General features: G+C 34.2%; 1 protein-coding gene across 3 annotated transcripts in view; it reads left to right on the top strand.

The window, feature by feature from the left end:
- The window catches only part of PPP2R5C (protein phosphatase 2 regulatory subunit B'gamma), an 85,472-nt gene extending 62,049 nt beyond the window's left edge, over positions 1-23,423 (top strand). For 2 of the 3 annotated variants that reach the window (XM_074149643.1, XM_074149644.1), the window contains 12 exons: positions 117-227; positions 855-947; positions 1,043-1,173; positions 3,616-3,675; positions 5,142-5,250; positions 7,401-7,454; positions 10,084-10,254; positions 10,823-10,950; positions 12,522-12,623; positions 14,729-14,801; positions 17,161-17,277; positions 20,485-23,423. In XM_074149643.1, coding sequence (XP_074005744.1) covers positions 117-227; positions 855-947; positions 1,043-1,173; positions 3,616-3,675; positions 5,142-5,250; positions 7,401-7,454; positions 10,084-10,254; positions 10,823-10,950; positions 12,522-12,623; positions 14,729-14,801; positions 17,161-17,277; positions 20,485-20,616 — 1,281 coding nt within the window. In that variant the 3' untranslated portion in view covers positions 20,617-23,423. The remainder of the gene's footprint in view (positions 1-116; positions 228-854; positions 948-1,042; positions 1,174-3,615; positions 3,676-5,141; positions 5,251-7,400; positions 7,455-10,083; positions 10,255-10,822; positions 10,951-12,521; positions 12,624-14,728; positions 14,802-17,160; positions 17,278-20,484) is intronic. The other variant, XM_074149645.1, reaches the window with a different exon arrangement.
- The last annotated feature ends 1,254 nt before the right edge of the window (positions 23,424-24,677 follow it).

Raw genomic sequence — 24,677 nt, 5'->3', positions numbered from 1 at the left:
TGTATTTTCGCAAATATTAAAATAGTTCATATAAGTAATTCTCAGTCAAAACCACTTTTGAAGTCTTTTTAATCACTCACTTGTTTCAAAGTTCTTAAAGGCACATGTGATTTCAGTTTGCAGTTAATATGTTTCGAACATTACCACCATCTTCCAACCCAACGGGAGCAGAATTCGATCCAGAGGAAGATGAACCAACCTTAGAAGCTGCATGGCCTCATCTACAGGTACTCAGTGAAGACTAGGACATTGTAGTTTAACAGAACTTTGACATAGAAGTCATTGTTTATTGACTTAAATTTGTTTAGGTTATGTGTTTGTCTCAAGTCAATTATGTTTCTCTGCAATATTTAAAATATATTTCTTTAATTTAAACTGATAATATTTTTTTTTAAAATTCAGTTAGTATATTATAGGCTAAAGGCTTGTTGTTTCTTGTGGTACAGATGTGACTGCTGTGATTTTAAATGAGCTTCCGTTTGTCACTATGAGTGCTTTGATCTGACTCTGGCACAGCTTTAGCTTTCAAAGATACTGTGACAAACAGAGGAGAACAGAGAATTTTCAAAACACGTACTTCTGGGCATGATGAATTTTAGATTACTGTATGTCATTTGAGTAAAATCTAGTGATGGAGCTCAGCAGAATTTCAATGCAGTTTGAAGAACCTTAAGTTCTTGTACTTCGTCAGGAGAGCAAAGGCAAAGCTTTTCCTGTGTGGTATATTTATCTAAATAGAAATAAAAACATAATGCAGTTCTCGGCAACTAATTAGTAATTTTGGTAATGTGCTGCTTATAAAATGGTTCCTTGTTTAAAAGACTAATACTATTTTTTGTTGGGTTTTTTTTCAGCTTGTTTATGAATTTTTCTTAAGGTTTTTAGAATCTCCAGATTTTCAACCTAATATAGCTAAGAAATATATTGATCAGAAGTTTGTATTACAGGTGAGGTAAAAAAAAATTTGAACTTTAAGCTCTAAATTATTTTTATAATGCATTAGATTCAAGTAAAGCACATCTCCTCTTTTCCCTCTTTGCAGCTTTTAGAGCTCTTTGACAGTGAAGATCCTCGTGAAAGAGATTTTCTTAAAACAACTCTTCACAGAATATATGGGAAATTCTTAGGCCTAAGAGCTTACATCCGGAAACAAATTAATAATATATTTTATAGGTATGTCAATGTATTTGTATTATGGTGCATGTGATCACGTACACAACCAAAAATACTCCAAGACACTGCTAGCAAGTTTATACTCAATATTACTACATGTAACAGTAATTAATAGCAGTCTGGGAGATTTAAACTAGGGTAGTCTTGCACACAGCGTAAATTTGGCAGCTGAAATTTGAGTTAGTGTCTGATTTTTATCTGCAAGGCATTTTTTTTTTTCTTTATTGGGTGGTAGTATTTGTATTACAGTATTGCTTTAATAAAATGTAGTTCTTCATAATGCAGGAGTTGGGCTCAAATCAAATGATTGAGAGATCTGGAATTTGCTTGCAGGAACATATTTACTGCTGTTGTTTCTTTCCTCACAACTGGGATATACCATTTAATGCTCATGAGAAATTTTTTTAATTGCGATAGAATGGACCATAGTATTATCCCCAATACAAAAAAAAAAAAAAGTAAAGATGAAACATTAATGCACTGTGTTACCAAAGGTCTTTACGAGTGTGTTTTTACTGCCATTATGTCAAGTGTGAATGCAAGGTTATTGTGCCTGCCTTTTAGTCTTTTAATTTTGGTTTGCTTCTCTTTTGTACAAATAATTACGTTGTGTATCTGTTTTACACTCCTTCGATCATGCTTCCCTTCTTCTCTACCACTGTTGTTTTCATCCCAAAATGAATGTGTGCTGCTACCCCTTTAAAAAATAGGAAAAAGCTGCCACCACTCGGTGTCATCTCCTGAACGGCACCCAGCAGTACCAGCTGTAGAGGGAGCTTGTCTCCCCTGTCTGTGATAACAAGTCAGCCATTGGAAGAGATACAGAGGGGCTACTTTAAAATAATTATTAAGCTTTTACTGTCCTGCAAACAACTGGTTTTGACTGGACCCGTCAGGAGCCAATATGTTCTAAGGAAAAAGTTCAGGTGTATCTTTCAAAGAAAGATGTAAATTTCCCCCCACATACAAATTTTATTAAATTAATTCCAAAATGCATAATTTTGTAAAATATAATGCACTTCCGAACAGTGTTTTTATTTGCCACTTCTTGCACTTTACTTTCAGGGATAATGGAAGCAAAGTCTTGAAAAGTTCTGGTGCAAGGAAAGACTAAGAAATGTTCTGGTCATTAGATCAACAAAAATATGTTTTCAATCTGAAATGTATATGGAGATCATATAGTTTGCACTGTAGAGAACACCTTTCTCTACCAAGTTGTAGGGGAAAAAAATTAAACAAAAAACCGCACTTAGTTGTATAATATTTAGGAGCTAGAAATTGAATCATTTTGTATTCAAATGTAAACTAGTGTTCCTGGATGTGAGCACCAGAGAGGAAAGTTGTTTCAACTTCTGTCTTGAATTAGTGGATTGTGCATGGTAAACTCTTAAAGTATGTGTAGAATTTTTCAAAATATTTCCTTTTCTTACACTTTTTCCTGCAAGTTTTCAGTTTGTTACTGCACTTACCTAAGAAATGTATGGTCTTTATTTGTTTTTTATTCACTGACAGTTGCATTAGTTCTTTCCTGATAGTGCGTTAATCTTATTTTTTCCTAATGTAAAAATTATATATTTAATTATTAAACCTTTATGTTCCTGTTAATTAAGTCCAAAGCTTTTCATATCATTGTCTTTAGTTTTGCTTGGAATTGTTGCTGTGAATTATATGGAAAGGGTCTTTGAGGAGAAAAAACAGTCACATTAAATATTCTGGATTAAAAGTAGTGCTAGTATGTCAGTCTATGAAAAGTTTTCAAATAGAAAAATATTTTCTAATGAGTGAAATTATTTTCTTATAAGCATAATTTTTTGTAACTATTTGCAAAATACCTGAAGTTTTGCATAAAACTTTCTCAATAAATTTACACTCAAGGAATTGGGAAGAAGGATGGAGAGGTGATTGCCTAGTAAATTACAGTGCTTTAACAAAAGAAAATTCAGGAAAATTTGACTTCCTCTGTTTATTACAGACCCTTTTGTATGCACAAAGGTCTGTAATGCCAAAGAGCTTTTTAGATCCATAAGTAGTAACTGTTTGAACACCTTGAGCTTGCAGGCACTATAGAAGGTTGAGTCATGGCATTTGATTATGCCAGATGCTCTTGTGTTATTTTAATATTTAAAGCATTGTTTGCTGTGTTTGGTTTTGCATTATTAAAATGGCATAGAATATGAGCATTGGAAAAAGCTCAAGTCTGTGCTGTTTTGTTAAATGTGGGAGAAAGGAGCAAGCAAGTGTGAATGTTGAGAGCAGCTTGATGTGCTGTTGATTTATGTTTCCACAAAGTTTCTTTTCCACTATGTATTTCTGGTTTGTTTTTTTTTACTGAGGGACTAAAACCTGGGAGGTCAAGGCTAACTGTTATGTTAGATGGGGATCTTGGTGTTAGATTTGTATCTCTCTTCAGCAGTAGCTGAGTAAAACTTTTCATTTATTTAGGTTTATTTATGAAACAGAACATCACAATGGTATAGCAGAATTACTGGAAATACTGGGAAGGTAAGTTGTAGGTTTTGTTTAACTAAACTCGCTGGGTCTTCAGAGTAGACTTTAAAAATCAAATTGGGGATTGCAGATTACTTTGAAACAAGATTAAAATTAACAAGATGAAAATTTTCAACTCTACTCAGAGCTTGTCAGGTCACACCTGGAATACTGCGTTCAGGTTTAGTTCCCTACGTACAAAAAAGATGTGGACAGGTGGGAGAGGGTCCAGAGAAGGGCCACCAAGATGATCCAAGGCCTGGGAAGCCTGCCACATGAGGAAAGGCTGAGAGAACTGGGTTTGTTCAGCCTTGAGAAAAGAAGGCTTAGGGGAGATCTTATCACCATGTTCCAGTATTTGAAGGGTGGCTACAAAGAAGGAGACTCCCTTTTTACCAGGAGTCGCATGGAAAAGACGAGGGGTAACGGGTGCGAGTTACTCCTGGGGAGATTCCTATTGAACACAAGAGGAAAATTTTTTCACAATGAGAACAATCAGCCATTGGAGTAACCTTCCCAGGGAAGTGGTAGATTCCCCAATATTGCACGCTTTTTAGATTCGGCGCTGGACAGGGTGCTGGGGCATCTTGCCTAGACCATGCTTTTGGCAAGAAAGGTTGGACCAGGTGATCCTAGAGGTCCCTTCCAACCTGGTATTCTATGAAAATAGCTTCGTATCATGTGTCCAAGCTGTAACAAAGAGAAGTTTTGTGTAAGATTGCAGAAACACAGCAAAAACTTGAACCTCGTGGCAACATTTTGTGATGTGACAATTTTTTAAATCTTATTTTTTAAAGTCTTATTTTTAATTTATGATCCTTGTAATTAATAGTAATTGTATAGCAACTACAAATAACACATAATAAGTTGAAATTTAGTCACAAATTCTTGCAACATCACTAAATGCATAGTGTATAAACAAAAGGAAGCACAGGTTATGAGACTTCAGAAACCTTCTTTTGTTAATCACATTATTTTGCAAACTTCCGTGATGCATCTGAAAGCCCTTGAAACTAAAATTTTACAATTTAAAGCTGATAACCTCATCAGTGTGTTATTGATTGATAGAACTAATGTGCTTATCAACTGCTTTCTCTAATCCCTGTGCAAGCTTTGGGGTTTTTATACATTAATACACTTCAAAAGCATTGTTAGGTTTACTTTATCGTGTTTCCATATCTTTGCACATAAAAATAGCGGGTCAGCAAGAGCAGGTAGGGCCTGTGAAAGACTTGGGTGAGGGATGGGCAGAGGTAGATTTGATTATTCTATTAATTAGTAATCGTTAGAGAACTGGATCCAAAAATTAAATACTTTCTGGTGCATGCTTAATTTGTAAATTTTTCTGTTGCATCATGTTCTCCAGGAGATGGCAAAAAAAAAAAAAAAGCACTGAAATTAAGGATTTTTATATATCCTGTACAGTAGTGCAGATTTTGTATAATTACTAATCTTTAGTTCTCAATATCTTTCCGTGGCAGCATAATTAATGGATTTGCCTTACCATTAAAAGAAGAGCACAAAATATTCCTATTGAAGGTTTTGTTACCATTGCACAAAGTGAAATCACTCAGTGTCTATCATCCACAGGTAAGTTATGTTTGGTGTTTTTCATACTAGTGTTAAAGTAAGTTTGCCTGGAGAGGTGGGGGGACTCTAGGCATTCTGATGTGGATTCTATTCTAAGCTCCAGCACCTCCCTGCTAACTGGCCTTGGGTAAATTATTTAATATATGTACCTATAATGCTTCACTTGTTGAGGAAAAAAAAAATTTAAAACTATGTATATGTGTGTGTATAAATAAACACCTTTTTTTAAAAGCAGTGTAGTCTTTATAGATTAAATGCATTAAATAGTTGGTTAATAGGAGAGTTCTTGGTATTTATCCACACACAGAATTTTATACTTAATGTTGTTCTTGTCTGTAATGTTTAGACATACAAAGATTGTGGAAGAGTAAGGTTTTAATGAATGTCATCTATAAACAGTATTTTCTAAACTACGTGGAGAATTTCAGCTGAATTGAGTTTCTTACAACTGTTGGTGTTTTGAAAGGAACTTGGCAGTTACTAGGACGTCATTATTTAATTCAATAGATCTTTTTAGAAGTACACAGGAAAAACGGGGGCATCTGAGGTGTATCATGATTTTAAACCAGCTGTATCTTTTGTGTGGTGAGTTTAGTTCCATTCAGAATTCCTAGAGAAGTGTGAAATCATACAACATTAGAATAAACACAGTATTATTGTGATACGCAGGCATTTTCTCTGTGAGATGTTGTTAGAGAACTTTGTTTTTTTAATTTGAAAGATCAACATTTTCTATGTAAGTTGGAGTACTCCAAGTTTTAAGTACCATTGATTCAAATAAAATTACTAACAACATGTATTTTCAAGAACACCATTTGTAGAATTACAATTCTCTAGCAATTAGAGGTGCTTATAAGCATTTGCTTTGGATCTTGCCTACTCGGGCTCACATCAGTTCATGTTGAAATAGCCTGGAGTGGGTCCCATTTAAAAAGATTTTTTTTTTTTTTTCTTTTTTTTCCTAATGCTGTGAACGTAACCTGTTGGGGTGTGGCCAATCAGACCTTTCTTAAAATCTCAGCTAGTGCAGGCATCTGTGATCACCGTCTTTTCTTCTGTCTACCTGAGATGGATTGGTCTTTATCTATTCCCCTTAATTCACAAACTAATTCTCCAAAACCTTCAGGTGATTTGCATTCCTCATTACTAGCAGTAAAAAGAAGATGGCGACATAGGGATTCTTACATGACCTACTGAATGAAACGGGAAAGCACTTCAAGTGAGCTTAAGTGTGTGAAACACTGGAATAAAACCACAAAAAATGACATTGAAACAGTGGCAGATATTCAGAAGGATTTGCTGCCAAATCCAAATAGACATAAAGAAAGCTGATTTCTATATTCAATTCAAATTTACCTTAGAATAGTGGAGAACAGTAGATGTAATAATCTTTGTACGTTCCTCAGATCACCTAGGGACATTCACGGTAGTAATAGTCAAAAACGGGAAAGGAATCAGGCTCATCAGCTGAACTTCTGTAAATGGAGAAACATTAGAAAAATGGTTAAACAGTTCCTGAGGTGTGCAGTGATCCCCCCCGTTTGGTTTGGGACTATTGGCATCCGGAGTGAAAGGGATGCAGTAGTTTACCGTTTAGGCACAGATAGACATTCTCAGAGTTGAAACTGGTAAATACTGTAATTCAGCCTCAGCTGGCATCAGCTTTACATTGATAGTTATCATTAGTTCTCACGTATAGAAAATCGTAAGATGTATAACTGTTCAATGCATTTTTAACTAACTTAGGTTATGAAATAGAAAATACTTATTAAATCATCACAGCACAACAAAATGTTAGCAAGTGGAAAGCAGTTTAGAGGATAAGACTGATTTTTGAATTCTATGTTTGAAAAGACGAAGTGTGCTGAAATGCAAAGTACTAGGTCTAAAAAGAAGGCACCAAATTATGTATTTGTTTATATTATAATCCAGAAAAAGGTGAGGATGGACTTGGGAGGGCTGGGAACACTTAGTAAAGAATATTTACCATTTTGTTGTTTAAATTGTCTGCTAAGTAATTTTTGTAAAACTATAGAAAAACTGTTGTGTTTTTATTTGAATTCAGTAATGTTCTCCACTTATGGTAGTGATTTTAAAGTGTGTTCAGTTTCACAATGAGCATTAATAAAGATGTTTTTCTTTTACTATAGCTGGCGTACTGTGTAGTTCAATTTTTAGAAAAGGACAGCACGCTTACAGAACCAGTAAGTTTGTCTTGCTATTATTATATATTTTTGAGTATTGATATCCCTTTCATCTGTAGACTCTTTAAGGTGGTTTTGGGAACAAAGTATTGATACGTGACTGTTTTTAGGAAGAGTCAAATATTTAACCATTTTCATGTATCAAATTCAGTTTTTCAACAGTTGTTTGGAATATCCAAAATGAATTAAAACAACCTTTTACAAACAGACCAGAGTTTATTCTGCTTATTTTGTTCTGGCTGACCACATGAGATGGTTGATCCAGAAGCAGTTTAGTCAGAAATTAGCTTGCCTGAACTGAGCTCTGTTGAGAGACTGATGTTATGATGGAACACAGATTTCTGGCACACGGAGCTACCTACTGATGCAAGGCTTTTGAGTCAGATCCTGTTCATGTCTACCAAGTTTGGATCATAGACAAAACCAGACTTTGGTCTGGCTGCACATAATTGCATATGTGAATACTTTAAATTGTCCTCGATAGTATATAATGTTTTGTCTCATTACACCCAGTATTAAGTAAGTAAGTAGTAAGAACTAATATGTTTAATCACTAAGGAAAATGATTACTGCTAATAAAAGTGCACATTATTATAACCATTTCCATTGTAAATGGAAACTGGGATTCTTGAAACAAATGAATTATGCAGCTGAGCAAGAACTCTGTTCTGCTTGGAGCTTTTAAGATACCAAATCTCAGACATTCTGTCATTCTTGATATGAGACCTTGAACTCTTAGCTGTCTTTCAGACATCAGCTAGGATGTTTCCGATTTCCTAGTACAAATCAAAACTAATACACTTCGAAGTCTGTTTCCCTTTTTGATCCCAGATTAGTACATGATTACAACATTCTTTAAAAATTCAGCACAGGCATCACCAAAGTACTAAGTTCACCCTCAAAAATTCTGGTCATTACAAAATAAAATGTTTTGTTTCCCTTTATGATGTCATATGAAACTTTTTGACATCTTATTAAAAAGTCTGCATAAATTTCTCAAGGCTTCACTGAGGACATAGTGTCTGCTTTCGTGGTTAAATAATACATACATGAAAGATGCACTGATTTCTGACCGAGCTGTCTCGTCAGTGATTATATTAAATATTGCTTATAGTTTTTACGTATAAAAAGCTTGACTTCTGTAAAAATGTCATCCATTTCAGAAAACAAAAAAATAGACTGATTTTTTTTCCTAAATGAGAGAAAAATACTTTTGTCTGAGAGAAAGGCTAATGGATTGTTGCAACTTCTAAACTATATAAAAAGACAAATAGAAACTTTATTTTAAGAGTTTTTCAAGAAGTCTCTACTTTTTTGGGTGTTGGGTTTATACTGTACTGTTTGGGGGATGGATTCTACATCTAGGACTAGACAGATACCGTCACATTTTTGTTCTTTATATTGCCTTTTAGTCTTTCACCACAAAACAAAAGCATTTATAAACTTAGACGTTCAAGGTTGTATTAACTTCTCATCAAAAATACTTAAATTAGAGTGCTATGCCAGTCATTTTTAAGTATCTAACATGGTCTAAATAATCTTTGAAGGAAAAAGTCTTCCTATTTGAATATTGTTTGATGCCAAATTGCCACAGATGGAAAATAGGTTTTATAGTTAAAAAAAGAAAAATATTTTAATATCTTACACTTTGGTTTGAAAAATGACATCTTTGGGGAAAAAATCATCATCCTTTCATAACAAAAAACATTTGTGTCTACTTGCATTTTCCTTAAATCAGAAATTGCTAACAGATTCTTGAATAAACTATGATGTAATTGATAACTTACATACAATGTGTAAATGTATTTAACTGCTAAACTAGTATCGCTTTTCAGACTTGAATTCTTCTACTTATATATTCAATAGATGAGAGAGTTTGTTTTTCAATTAGACTTCAGAAACATTTCCCACGGATGCATGGACTGTTTCTGCAGAGTTGTGAGCCAGCTGGGAGACAAGTTCCTTTTGTGTCTCATTTTTATGGATCCCTTAGTTGTCTCCCCCTTCCTTCCCGCCACAATTCTCCCACCTGTCTTTTGAGTCTTCATGGATTGCCAGGCAAAAAGTGTTTCAGCAAGCTGGATCAATGATTTAATAATCATGAAGAAAGCTAAGACTGTGATTATAGTGAAAGAGTCAATTAAATAAAACTCAACATTTAAGAGCAACATGCCTAGAATAGTCAGTCGCTTGTCAATTTGGATATTTATAGTAAATCCTTACTTAAAATATAGTGATAGAATTTAGTTTCTTGAGCTTTGGAGTACGCCTCCAAGATATTGGAGGTTGAAAGCTGCTATCACTCAAGCGGCAGATAATTTTCCCCATGGTATAATAGCAAATTTGCACGCTGATTTGATGATCGTGTTAAGTTAGATGTCAGGTTACTTTTTTTAGTCTTTTGATTGTTATTTTTGAACATGCCTTTTAAGTATATAACTTTGTTTTCTGAAGAAATGTTTTTAGACCTATTTTCAGTTATTTCTGTGACACTGAACCGTATGTGATCGCTGCTGTCACGTGGGACAAGAAATCTGACTTTTGTGTTCTGTTTAAAATATCAGTTTTCTCAATGAGATATAATTTAGTGCAAATTACCATGAAGATTATGTTAATTTTGTCTCTACAGGTTGTAATGGCACTGCTGAAATACTGGCCAAAGACTCACAGTCCAAAAGAAGTCATGTTTTTAAATGAACTAGAAGAAATTTTAGATGTTATTGAACCATCTGAATTTGTAAAAGTTATGGAGCCCCTTTTCAGACAGCTAGCCAAATGCGTGTCCAGCCCACACTTTCAGGTCTGTACTTACTAAATGTACAGTAACATGAGGATTTTATTTTTTTTTAAAGCAGACTTGTTAATGGTATTACCTACTGTTACCATAATTCATTTTATTTGTTGCCAAAGTCTTCAATTCTGTGTCAAGTTTTAGGGATCCAAATGTTTAACTTTATTGTTTCTTTTCAAGAGTGCGGTATGTGCATTTGTATTGGGTGATTCACTTCAGCCTTACGCTTAACATAAAAGCTTAAAAGCTCTGTTTTCAGAAGTACCTGAACCCTTTTGGTACATAGTGTTTGTATTTCGCTACTTGTCATGGAGTTCTACAAATACTCTCTTTGGAAAAATGTTTTTTTGCTTGAATTTCAGAGTTCACAGGTTACAGTTTGAATCGTGTCCCTGTCAAGGAAAAAGCAATTTTTCCACTTCTCTTTCCATCAGCTCCGTGACTCCTATTTGCACTAGAAGAATCCAAATCTAAGTTTTAACTTTTCTTATCTTTCCTTTATATTTGCCAAATGTTTCAATTATTTGCTTTTTAAGAGATTTTCTGAAGAAGTGTTCCTTTTTTCATGTCGTCTTAGGTTGCGGAGCGAGCATTGTACTACTGGAATAATGAATATATTATGAGTTTAATTAGTGATAACGCAGCAAAAATTTTACCCATCATGTTTCCATCCTTGTACCGGAATTCAAAGACGCATTGGAACAAGTAAGGAACACTCGTAAAAAGTAAAGTAGTAGAATTTTATTATGTCTAGTTTTAGGCTTAAAAGGGGTTCAGGTCTTTGAGTTGCTAGTTGTAACAGTGCGTTGATCTGATTATTCTATGACATTAAAGTAGCTGGATAAGGAAGAGACTGCTGTTGTGAAAACGTTTAGGAAATATTAAGAATTGAGGAAAATAGTTTTTCCTTTTTTCATTAAACAAGAAACAGTGTTTTAGTGCATCTCATCCATGATGGTTTTTTATTAATATGAAGCAAAATTGGCATTAATCTCTAGTTTGGATACTTCCAAAGACTAACTTTATTTTCTGATTACTAACCTCTTTGCTGATTTGCATTTCTTCTGCATTCTAGTGGAATATGTTGTAGATCAGGTCATTTTTTCCTTTCCTTTCCCTCCCCTACCCTACCCTTTTTGTTTATTGCTTTCTCTTTTTTCTCGGTTGACTATTTTCGCTTTTTTTCCACAACAATACCACGGTACTTAGGCATGAGAACAGTCCTGCTCAGCTCCTTTCTGCAGCTGTTCCATTGTAAAGTGCCTCTTTGTTTGAGCTATTGAGCATCTGCTGGGATGGTGACAGTCTCACAGTCTGGCGCTGGCCACGAGCTGAGGACCGCTGGTCGGTTGGCCAAGAATGAGTAATCGATCTGCCGCTAAACACGGGAAAAGAAACGGAAGATTCAGTAACAAATAAAATACTGATGAAAAACATTCTGATTCAGTGACGCAATGTACATAGCAAATGTGGGTTGCTCTCGGGTGTTTTTTTCTGGCGTTTGAGGCCATGCATTCGTTTTATTCTGAGCAGAAGTCGTGCTGCCCAGTACAGCTGCGCTCTGACTTGTAACTCACACGTGTGATACAAAGCAATCATTTAACTGATTGCTTTTTTGGATTTAATGATCAGCAATACATTACAGACTGAAACTGTAAATTGCTCTCTAAAAGTGCTTCCTAAAACAGATAGGTTTTTTTTTTTTATTATTATTATTTTTAATTTTTCTGATGTTTTCCACCTCACTTTTCTAACAATTCTCTAAAGAGTCCTGGCATCATTGTGTTGAAGGAAGTGCTGTTGCTGTGTGGCGGTTTTCAAAATGAATGATATCTTTTCTAGAGTCCTTTTAATCACTAACTTTTTTTTTTTTTTTTTCCTGAATTTGTCAGTTGGCAGTAAGTTACTTATATTGCGATCTTTAATGTCATCTTGCATTTTCGCTAATAACCCTAGTTTGATTAGTGTCAGCTACTAAATTTCAAAACTAGTCCTGTATTGATAACACGTAGTGTTAAAAATGAAGTTCAAACATCCAAAGTGTAAGTGACGAGTAGTATTATAGAGTAAGAAAAGTGCATTCAAAGTTGATAATTTTAGTTCGTGTATTAGCCCTTTTAAGGGTAAACTGAAACTTCCACTAACTAGTTTTGTTTCCACTTATTCTGAAATGATGTAATTTTCCAGTTATGTAGGCTATTGGCTACTGTTGACCAGAAAAAATAGCTTTCAAAGTTTAAAGTACTCTGAGTTTCAACCAGAAGTTTTACTTATAGGACAATACATGGCTTGATATACAATGCTCTGAAACTCTTCATGGAGATGAACCAAAAACTGTTCGATGACTGCACACAGCAATTTAAAGCAGAAAAACTGAAGTAAGTTTTCATGTCAGTGTGTCTGTCTGTTCTTGAATCATTTGTTCAGAGTGCTTTAGCTCTGAAAAACGACTGTGTCTTTAGTGGGACGTTGCCCATTTGATTACAGGACAGCAGTCTCAAAATTGACCCGGTGAAACTTCTAGTTACGTGTGAACTCTGAAATCTTCTTAAGAATACGTTGCTTTATGTAATCTTTGACCTAATACTGCCGGGGGTCACCATCTTCCTAAAAATTAATTTTTTTGAGAGGGACGCTACTAATCATGGAGCCCAGTGTAAAAGATCTGTGAAACGGTTTAATTTACATCCTGTGTTTCTTTTAGCATGCTTTATTTACCCAGTGTTATTTTCTTTCATGTTGTCACTCAGTTCTTCCCAAAATACTTGTCCAGTATTTTTCAGCATTGCATTGTGCGTGAGGATACGTGCATGTTTTTCTAAAAAATTACCCAAAATAAAGTTGTTACTCTGTTGTAATAGAGGGTGTTTGTACATTATTTCCCAGGAGAATCCTGCTGAGTTTAGAATACTCTTGCACAGGCCAGTGAACAGAGCAGGGATTCGGAAGCTAGAATTTTTCTGGTTTTTGCCCAAAACTGCAGCTAACTTTTATGATCATAAAAGTCACTTATCTTCTGTTCCTCTCCTTCCAATCATATTAAATAGACATAAGTTTTTAAATATTCAGTATATTACAAAGCCTACTAAAGTGAGATCCGGAAGTATAATCGTTTGGCTCTCATTTTAGGGGCTGCAGAGTGTAATTAGAAAGTGGATACTGAAAATACCTGGAATTGACTTTTATTTTTCATTCCTTCAAGTAGTGGTTCAAATTATATACTTGTTTTAAACCAATACACTGGAAGTAATTCAGATTCTTAATGTAGATTGATTTGTCTACATTTTGAAGTTCCTTATTACAACTTAAGTAGAAATGAGCTTGTAGTATAACAAATTTTTAAGATACGTCTGTATGTTTATAGATAACAAAATGTGAACGTTTGTTTTTTAAAAAAAAATAGTATATAAGTCTCTCTTCCCTGAGAGCAAATAAGTAGAATTCCTTTTAAATGGGAAAGAAATCTTTTATTCTCTGTTTTTTGGGATTTTTTTTTTTGAGTGGCATTTGAGTGTGAACTAAGGCAGGCAGAGTGGTGAGGGTCATAATAATAAAACAAAACCAAAAAAAAAAATCCCTCACCATAAACGAACTTAAATGGGGGACAGTTAAGGAGTTCTTCCCCCCCAGCCCAAACTTAGCTTAATTGAGAGTTGGAGGCAAATTGTGTATGTGCTTGAATATACCTGCTCTTTTTATATTTGGATCATCTGCTCTATGCATTGAAGCTTGAGAGCATTTTTAGCATTCTTAAGCTCAAAGTCTTTTTAAACTCTACCACCTTTCAAACAGGTGTTCATTCTAGTCTCTGCAATAAGTTTATCTGTAAGAAAGACAGGAAAAAAACCCTAGAGTTTAGAATTTTTAATTACATTAGGCATAAGGAAACGAACATTTCCTACTTTAAATAAATAAAATAAAAAGGCATCCCACATCATCCTTCTTGGCTTGTGACTCCCTTGAATGAGTGTGTTTTTGTTGGGTATTTCTCTGTTGGTGTTCGATTCAGAATGTCTCTGGGCCTTTTCCTTTGAACTGTTACCTGAAGCCATTGGGCAGACAGTGAGAATCTCTGCCCTTATTTCTGGTCAGATGTTAGTTTCTTATGTTTCAGTATAGAATTCAAATAGTATAATGTTAAAACATAAACACACTTTGAACATAAATGAAGACTTCCTTTTGTTTTAATTTTGACTCTTTGAATAATATGCAGTTATTAAACTGGTATCAGCCAATTGGTTGCTTTCATGAGAAAATACAAGTTTTTTCCCTTTTAATGTTGCTTTGTGATCATGGGGTATTGCCATGATGCAAATTGTCCTCTCAACAGTAAGTGATATTTTGGGCAGTGGGCTGAAACAGGCAGAGCTAAATAACTTATTCTGTTGAATTCTTCTAGTGAATTTCTTCATGTTTAAGAAACTATATAAGTTCACCAAGCTTATTTTGCCATATTTCCTTCTGATTTTTATTTTTTTTTCAGAGAGAAACTAAAATTGAAGGAACGGGAAGAAGCATGGGTTAAAATAGAAAATCTAGCCAAATCAAATCCCCAGGTATTTAGAAAAGATTAACGTGTTCATGTTTAAATACTTTAGTTTTGTTAAATAACAGCGGGGGAAACAGGTCTGATGGATCATGGAAATAAAGCAATTTCACTAATTGTATTATGAAAGATATACAATAAAAGTACTTTTAAAATTTGTAACCTTTCTCTTGTGCAAGTAATTATTTTTAAAAAAAAAAAATCTGAAAAATATGATATGAAGTACTTTTTCCTTTTCTTATAATAGGAGATATACTGTATTGTCATTTGAAAAGTTATTGTGCAAAATTATGGAAAATACAGAGATGCCATAGTTGGTTTCTCTTGAAAAGCTGTATTGCAAACAATATATAACAAAAGAGATCTTTCTGCAAACTGTGAGTTATGACTGGTCAGTTTTCCTTTGTGTCAAACGGATTAAAATAATAATTGTACGTTCTTGTCTGCTGCATTTGTTCTCCTGCTCGCATTGGGCTGCTCTGGTGAACCTGCACCTCAGGTTCTTACTAAAAGGAAAACATCCTGTCAGGCGTTCCTTAGTGTAACTGAAATTTTTATAAAGAAACAAATGTCCTTTAGACTATTCGTTATATTTTGAAATTATGGGAGATGGGGATGGTTTGGCGTGGGTGGTCCTCTTCCCCCCGCCCCCACTTAATTTGCTTGGAGAATGCTGCCAGTTTTCCTTTATCTCAATCATACTGATTGGTGCTACAACAACAAAAAAAAAAAGAAAACTGAAACATTTTAATTACTTTACAGCCAGAATTTTACTATACTGCAGTAAGAAACTTACTGTACTGTATCTTTCCGACGTCATCTAGGTGACTTTAAAGTGGTGGAAGATGGAGTAACGGTAGTCTATAAACAGAAGTGGGACACTATGATCTCAGTGCTATTTTAAAGCAGAAAGGATGGGGTCATCTTTTTTTTTTTTGAAGAAGGAGGAATTTCTTAATTTTTTTTTCCTCTTGTGGCATTTTTCAGGGAACAATTACTGAACTGCTCAAATAAAATTCGTTAAAATTAAACAAAATGTCAGTTGACAACAGATCAGTTAAATTAATCAAAAAAGAACCATTCATATGAAAGCAGGAATTGACTTTCAGTGACAAAACGTTCCTCTAATCAGAGAAGCCATACAAAAGCCTTGCTTGAAGAGGACTTGATATATATATATGGTTATTTGCTATCCCATAGGATGAACTGTTGCATATAGGCTATATAGAGGGGATTGACTTACAGTAGTAAAATTTAGAGTTCTACAGTGTAAATTTCCTTTTCTTCCCAAGTAATTTTTTGTAACTGTGTACATTTTCTGAAACTGGTTAAGCAACCTGTATACAGTATGTTTTGTGTAGTGTGCTTGAAGAGAACTAATAATCGGAAGCAATTTAAAATAAAAATTATTAATTTGAAAACTGAGTGCTCCACTGAATTGACATAAGGATATAAATGCTTTTAGCACTCTATGTAATAGATTTTTAAGGTGTTTTTTTTTTTCCCTTGGAATTTCTGTTAACTTTTTAATTTGACTAATTACTGACAATTCTTGTTGTTCAGAGCTATTCCTGACTGCATAACACACGAATACATTTTAAGATTTTAGATCATTACAATTATATTCATTAAATCCTTGCTGTCAGGTTTTTTTCTGTTATGTTTCATCTGCATTGTTATTGGTACATTCAGATACTAAAATATTTATGAGTAAAAATGAATGAAAAAGTGTGTGTGTGTTCGTAAATGAGTTTTGATTTCAAGACCACATACACCTCATCTGAATTAAAATATAATTTAAAATATTGAAATTACTGTACAGTAATCTTCAGATAGTGTACAAGTGTTTTTACAAGATTTTTTTACTGTTATACCCAAAAGAGTTTTATGGCTGTTTGACTTTCTCAAGACAGAAAAGTTTAATATTTTGTTTTGAAATTATTTTAAATTCTGTTAACCATATTTGGCCTTTTAACAGTGTATTTTCCAACACAGAATTGTCCCAGAAAGTAAAATCATTGTGTTTGGGTTGCTACACTGTTCACAAATCACTAGACAATGTGTCAGTAAGGTTTCAGATAAATGATTGCTAAAGTAGACATTCAATTGTGGCAAAATCTGAATTTTTAAAAATTCAGTCTCAGATAATCAAAGCATATTTTTTGTATTCTGACCGTATTTATCAACAGAACATTTCTGCCAAGTGAAAGTATTGGAGTTTCATTCTAAAATGTATTACTTGGTGCCTGGAAGCATGAGATACTGAGGCTAATCTGAAATAACTAATATCATTCAAATGCTCAAATACACTCTTAGTATTTTGGTATTACGACTAAGAATGATTATTTTAACACTTTGCATTTTATTAGTACCCAACATATAGTGACACGAGTTTGCTGAACAGTCCTGTTGCAATGGAAACAGATGGGCCTTTACTTGAAGATTTGCAGATGCTGAAAAAGACAGTGAAAGAAGAGGCTTGTCAGGTAAAGCCATGGGAAGACAACAAAGTACTCTAAATTTATGAATTTTTTTGGAAATTATTCTTTTTAAGTGTCTGTTAATTGTAGACATAAACTTGGGTTATATTTTCAGACCTTCAATCATTCATCCTAGAGTAATAAACTTCATTAGAGCCGCTACTTTTAAGAGGTACTGAAGCAGCCAGAAATAGTGTTATATTTCTAGTGCCTGTGAATCTGCTGCATGGTCTCTTTCGACATTTCTTCTGTACAAACTTTCGTTTTCTTTTCACTTAGAAATAACTTGGATTATGCTTTAAAGATAGTTAAAATTATGGCTAAAATCTACCACATCGTGTTCTCTTCTCTATAAAACAGTTTGGTTTTTCATAAGGAAAACCTGTATAAAATATAGTCAGGTTCTGTAATGACATTTGTATTTGTTTGTTATTCAGAGTCTTCTTAGTGGCTAAAGCTACTATGTTTTGAAAAAAATGTGTAACCTGTGCATTTGTCTTGCCCACTCATGGGTCTTCTTCCTCAGTCCACCATCGGTTGTGTTCCATTACCTACTACAGGGCAAGGATTCTCAAGGTCATTCCAATTTTCTCACCTTTAGCTAATGCTTAGTGATCTTCAGGTATTCTTAATTTAACTTCAGTTAATTGGAGCTAGAATCTTGACATTCAAACTAGAGATTTAAACTTGGAGCTGATAGAAAATGGAGAGGTTCCAGGGAGCATTACAGTACCACTAAGACATCTGGTAGGAATATCAGTAATATGTATCTCTAAATCCAGCAAAGTTTAAGACCAGAGAAATGATCTGGAGCTGGAGAAACTGGTTGAGATCAGAGATAATGTCTGTTAATTTGAACTAATGTATCAAACAAGAAACTGAATAAAAATAAGCATATGGTCAACACAACCTCCTACATCACTTTCTTAAAATTCCAGTGTCATTAACCTGCAAGATTATATTTTAGATTATATTTTATTTATTATTTGTACTATGGCATTTTGGGTGAAGGTTGAAATCAAAAGAAATGCTGGAATGCCTCCAAGACGTGCTCAATGATTGCTTTTTTTTAAATGCTTGTCTCTGGAGTGGAACGCTATGCATTACATGTAGATCTTGGTGGCTGAATTACGTGCCCATCCAGGGCAATGAATGAGGGTAGCATTCCCCTGAATGGGAATGCTGGTTAGAGCTAGTCAGTGAGGAGCAGTGGGCTTATTAAAGTTTCTAAACCTCTGCCTTTCTCAGACCTTGGATAGTTTATCCAGGCCCCCGTGACGGCAAGAGGGCCCTCCTTTCACTAGATCCAGAGCCTAGAACCAGTTCTACAGGAGAGAGGTACATACAGGCTTGTTGTAAAACACGAGTACTGCTTCATCTTAGAGTTGTGTTGATGGTAGTGTCCAGTTTTTACTATGCTATTTCCTAGCACATAACCATTTTCTCAAGATTTATGAGACCTTGGTTCACTTTCTATCTTGATCAGAGGGAATTATAATTCATACCTCCTTAACTCTGAGTGCTCTGACATTAGTTCTAGAAGAAAAGTGGCCAAAGTTTGACTATATACTAGTAGTTGGTCAAGCAGTTAAGAACAAAGTTCCCAGTCCCAGCTGCTGGAAATGTTTGGGATTCTAGGCCAGTATTATACAATATAAAATGTGCAAAAAGTAATGACAACCCAAAATAAACCCAAGGACTCTACATAGGCCTTACCTTCTTTTCTACGAAGAGTTCAACTTCAAGAGCTATAGTGTAGGGGCTTTATACAGCTGATAGAGTTCCAGCTGGAAAACGAGTGCATTGCACTCATGGATGAGCTTGATTTCCCCCTCCCTGCCCCAATTGTTAGAAGGGGTGGGGATTAAAAAAGTGATGCTAATGGAAAAGAAACAAATTGTAACTAAATAAAATTCTGAAAATTGGGTTGCATTCTTTAGCCATCTCTCCAAGTGAGTGCTTTCCTGCTTTTCCTTGATTAGAAAGTGTGCAAGAAGCAAATGAGATGACTAGAAGGTTATAAGCCTGTTTTTCAAAGATAAAGATCCTGTCCTAACAGAGCTAATAGAACAGTTTGAAACAGGAATTCTTATTATTAGAAAAACTTATAAAAGTCTGTGAAAAGTGTAGAGCTTGCAAGAGGATTCATAACTCTGGGTCACCAGGCAGAAGGATTGGTTAAAGGATTAGGGTATTGCAGAAAGCAAGCAGGGTAGAGAGGACAATGGAAAGGCGGTTATGTATCCCTTGCTAATTACCATCAGAAATTGATGCTAAAATGAGGTATTACAGTTATCAGTTTAAAAGAGAGGAGAAAAAAAAAAAAGCCAATCAAAAGGATTGGCTAAATAACTAAATAACTTAGAACTTTACATTAGTTCCTCACTTCTTAAGTTTTATTTCAAAAATAAACTATACAGTTTCGGTGAAATTAAGGTTTTTACCAGAGGTTAGTGGTGTAGAAGAGTGTCCACTCTGAAGAGGTGATGGAATGACTGAGGAAAGTAGACCAGGAATTTTTTTCTGTACCAGACTATGTTTTTAGTGAATACTCTTTGCTACAATAAAATTTGAGCACCATGATTTACTAACTTTTTGAACATGCCAGTAAATCAATGGCTAAGTAAAAACCAATCAGCTTTTATAAGGGTTTTTTTAATAGAACCTGAATAAACATCATTGGTCTAACAGGCAAATTAGGGTAGATGAGACGGACATGGGAACTATATAAAGACGCCATTATATAGTTTGCAGATACTCTGATAGAAATACTGTCTGGTTTTAAGAGAGCATCAGTAAAATAAAACAGCAGAACAGAACCTTACATTTTCAGATACGTGAATAGTGCAAGTAATGAGAAGCATGGAAAAAACTTAAAATCATTTGTCTTACATACAGAGACTTACAAAGTAAAAAACAATTGAGAAGATAGATGATAATTTTATTTTTTAAAACCATTATCAAGTGATAATCATGGTAGTAATGTCATGGTTGCTAATACCTTAGAATTTGTTAGTTGTTTCTAATTTTTTTTCTTAGCAAAAAGACTTGAAACTGGATAGCTGATAGGGTAAAGAGGGGAAAGAATAAACTTCTTCCCATATGTTTTAATTTCTTTTCCTGTAAGTCAACGTACTGATGTGCAAGAAATATTTTTAAGTAGTTGTTTAGTAATTAATATTTTTAGCCAACTTTGTTCTATTTTTATTTCAGGCACAGAAAGATCAGAAAAAAGATCGTCCTCTTGTGCGACGCAAGTCAGAACTGCCTCAGGATATCTATACCATGAAAGCCTTGGAATCACATTGCAGAGCTGATGAATTAATATCACATGATGGGCATTAAACTATTACAGTGAAATACTATTTTGGAGGAAATTTTTTTTTCTGGACTCAGTTCTACAGTAGAACTTACTTTTTTGTGCCATACCAATCAGTTACACACAAAGTCAAAGCTTTCTTCAACCCAGTTCTGTAGGCAATAACTTAATAGAGTATGCAGCTCAAGATTAGTAGTTCAAACAATGGTAATTAATTACCCAATTCCATATGCAGAATATTGGGTTGACTATATCAAGTGGACACAATTTCCTGGAGGTGTTATCATAGTACCAGCTGGCTGATAACATGCAGTTTTTATAGTCATATTTGAGAAGAGCATTCTGTAAACTCTTTCTGTCTAAATAAGCGAATGACCAATAGTTGGTACTAATGATAAATGTGTTTTCAAAAGTAAAATTATTTCAAATTTAAGTATTAAACTTTTTCTAGGATTTCTCAACTTTACAGTTATTTCCACATTATTGCTGTCTTGTAATATACCAGCAGTTTTGAAAATACACAATTATTCTTTCGTATTATAAAACATGGCTTACAAACTGGTAACTTCCATGACAATCCTCAATCATCATTCCTTTCTAAGAATTCTGTAAATTTATTTCTCCTTTACTTAGGATAAAGATCTATATCTATATATACCATGTCCTAATACTTTATGTATATTTAAAGCCATATTTTCCAGTCTTTAGTGTATACTACGGCACCAGTATTCTAGACATGAACTGGTAGAAGAATTTTTCCTAAAATGAAAATTTGTTTACTATGACTGGGAATAGACTGAATATAAAATTCCATTTTAAGTTTTTTCAAGTCAATAAAAATAACTCTTTCACTGTTTTCTCCCTTATCTGAGCTTTTAATACTCAGCATTTTTCTTGGGCTCTAGGAGTTCAATATTCTGTGGCAGATATTATGCGTGATTTCAGTTGCATCAGCTTTTATCTGGAAGGTGAACGTAACCTTTCAGGAAACAAAAGATCACAAGCTTATTAAAATACGAAAAGGAACAGATCCTTGAATTCCATTCTGCTTCTTTTTAAATGAGTCTAAGAGCTGAGGAGATAGTGACCATAATTTTACCGTGAAAATATTTTTTGTTGTTGTTGTAAAGAGCACATGTGCTGCAAATACACCTCACAAGTGAACTGAAAATGCATCTGAGTTGCTGATGATCTTCAAATGCTGCTATATATTCCACAAGATTACTTGCATGTAATGAGCTTTTTGTTGTAGATGGAAAAGCACGGGAGGAAAATCTCTTTAAAAATATAGTGCTTTGTCTTCAATATTTGATTTCTCTCAGGGTGGCCAGTATTTTGACTTACTTATCCTGCTTACAAGCTGTTTGAAATGTGTTCTGCTATTCTAAATGGGTGATTAGTTTCTTTTGTCTCTGGCAGTAACATAATATAACTTAATGTTTAATGTCTTGATGCATAAAGAGATAAAAACGTGGCTTCTTTAAAAAATAGTTTTGTTTTACTTTTTAAGGAAGTATAACGTCTCCTGCATCCATTAATAAAAAAAAAAATTACGCAAAGCAGACATTCATAGTAATAACCTTGTGCAGATGTAGTGCCTGCTGTTTGTTGGTTGCATTTAACATTCAATTTCCAATATTTTGTTACGTTGTCTATTGGAAGGAAGTTGTGGGTGGTAAATATTGGCTTACAACAACTAAATTTAAAGACCAACCCAACCTTTAAGTGGAATGTCCACTGTGTCTGAAAAATTTTCCTGTAAAACTTGAAAAAGAATATGCTTTACCATTAGGATGAACTATATTAAAACAGTTTAAAGATGCCTTCTCCTTTTGAGGGAAAAAGGGTGCTTTTTTAATTGTGTAAAGCAATGTCTATGTATTTTGATATACCATTGTTTGAACTTCCATCTTTAGCTGGTAGATTATCAGTTACCTTTGATTTTGGGTGTTCAGTATGTTTGTGCAAGAGGTTGCTGAAAGGAATTATTCTTATGTTACCCAAGGGAAAAGAAAAAAAAAAACTGTATATCAATGTTTGATTGATTGTGTGATGCTCAACGTATAAGAACATCTTTCACTGTCTAGATTTTATTTCTGTGCTTTATTGAAGATAAACACTCACCAAAAAGGGAAATATTATGGTATTTTTAAAGGCTTGAAGTTCACCATAAATTCATATTTGAAGTTTTGGGCCACTGAACATTTGCTTAGTCAATATTCCAAAATCTATCTCCACTAATGGTTTAGCATGTTTATTATCAATATTTATATACTTCTTATAATCCTGTACTAAACCATTCTAAAACTAATACATCCAAAATAAAAAGAAAAATTAAAGTATAATTTTGGTGACTGTTGTTCTTCATAAAGTTCTATGTCTGACACCTTCCCCTGTTTTCCAAAATTACGCCTGTACATCAGGAATGTCAAAAGTAATATTACAAGTGTCTTTTTAGTGTGGCTTTAGTATGGCTTCATTTTAATATTGTACATACATTGTACCTTGTTTTATGGTAATAAGTAATAAAAATGTAGACTTCATATTTTGTACAGAATCGTCCTATGTACAGAATAAAAAGTTCCTAGAAACAGCAAAAGTAGGTAAGTGGCACAATTATTTTTCATTAGACAATATCTGTAACATTATGTGTTAGTGGAATATTAAGTTCAAATGTACCTACATATTTTTTAACATTTTGTAATTCAATTTTTTGTTCTGGCATTGTTTCTGAAGAGCTTCATACACCTGCCATTTAATATGCTTTTATCTTTTAAAACTTTAAAAAAAAAAAAGGTGTATTATATGGACAAATAAAGAACATGTGAATTTTACTTGCTCATCATGAAACTAAATTTAGCACAGGATGTTTGGGGGTGTGTTCAGATTATCTTTGTTTGCAGAATCAGCTGTATAAATTAAAATAATTCATAAATTTCACAAAAGCAAAAAAAATTATGGAAAGGCCATTAGTAAAAAAAATAATAACGGGAATAATGGATATTCAGTAAAAAAACAGACTTAACTTTAAACTGTCAGTGCTGAAAGGAATTTGATAAATCTCCAGTCTACAAATATGAAAGACGCACCTTTCATACCATAGTATTTTTCCCCTGTAACTCTTCTATATTGGCAGGCTTCAAGTGAAGTAGCCATAAAATGAGGGATTATAATGTGGTAGATGATATGTGGGCAGGTGACAAGGATGTAGGAAAAGACTTCAGCCTGCGGTAGTAATATGGATTCCAGAGGGAAGACAAAGACGGTTATAAGCCTGGGATCAATATCTGACTGCTGACTTGAGTTACAAATGGAAGAGATTTGGGTTACAAATGAAGCCTTTGCCTACAGAAGGAGACAGTTTTCTGCAGGGGCTCAGAAGCAAACTCATCACATGCACTCCCGAGCCTAATCGGGAATCAAAAACTGGGTATTGAAACAACTTGGGATTCAGCCATTCGGGTTTCAAAATTAGGGTCAAATACCTCTCAAAATACAATGTTTTAAAATACCGACAGTAGTGGCATTTTTTCTACTAAAATTCCTTGTTGAGTTGCACACGTGTTCAGGAAGTCAACTTAATCCTTTCTCTCTAAGGGAATGAAGTTCAGGGCTTTGACCAACAACCTTTTTTGGCCTTGTTTGCTTGGTTTGGTTTTTTAGAAGTGGAAAGTCAGATGCTAGTGTAGCACAAGTGGGCTTGGGTTTGGGGGTTTGCTTTACGGAAGCTGTTTTAGTACCTTACAAATGTACTTACAGGAGAAAGCTGTGACTCCAGGCTGTCCCGAGTATTGTTCTGGATCCCATTATGGGCCACCTGCCTACAGTTGGAGCATTTCTGCTCCTTGGATCTTGTCCTTATTGTGCGTAATGGTTGCGGAGACTCTGACTGCATATAGCTAATTAAGAAACGCCGTTCTAATTACCATATCACTGTCTCCCTGGATTATAGTTTCTTTTATATGATGAGACTTGGCCTGAACTGTCTTTACCTCATGAAATAAAACTTTGATGTAGTTAAAAATTGTTGTATGAAAGATTTCCCAAGCGAGAATTGACTATGGAGCTAAAGAAGATATAGTACATT

The sequence above is a fragment of the Numenius arquata genome, chromosome 6, assembly GCF_964106895.1.
Source record: "Numenius arquata chromosome 6, bNumArq3.hap1.1, whole genome shotgun sequence".
Taxonomy (NCBI): Eukaryota; Metazoa; Chordata; class Aves; order Charadriiformes; family Scolopacidae; genus Numenius; species Numenius arquata.
Note: the sequence above shows the minus strand (reverse complement) of the source record. Positions and strands in the feature narration are given on the sequence as shown.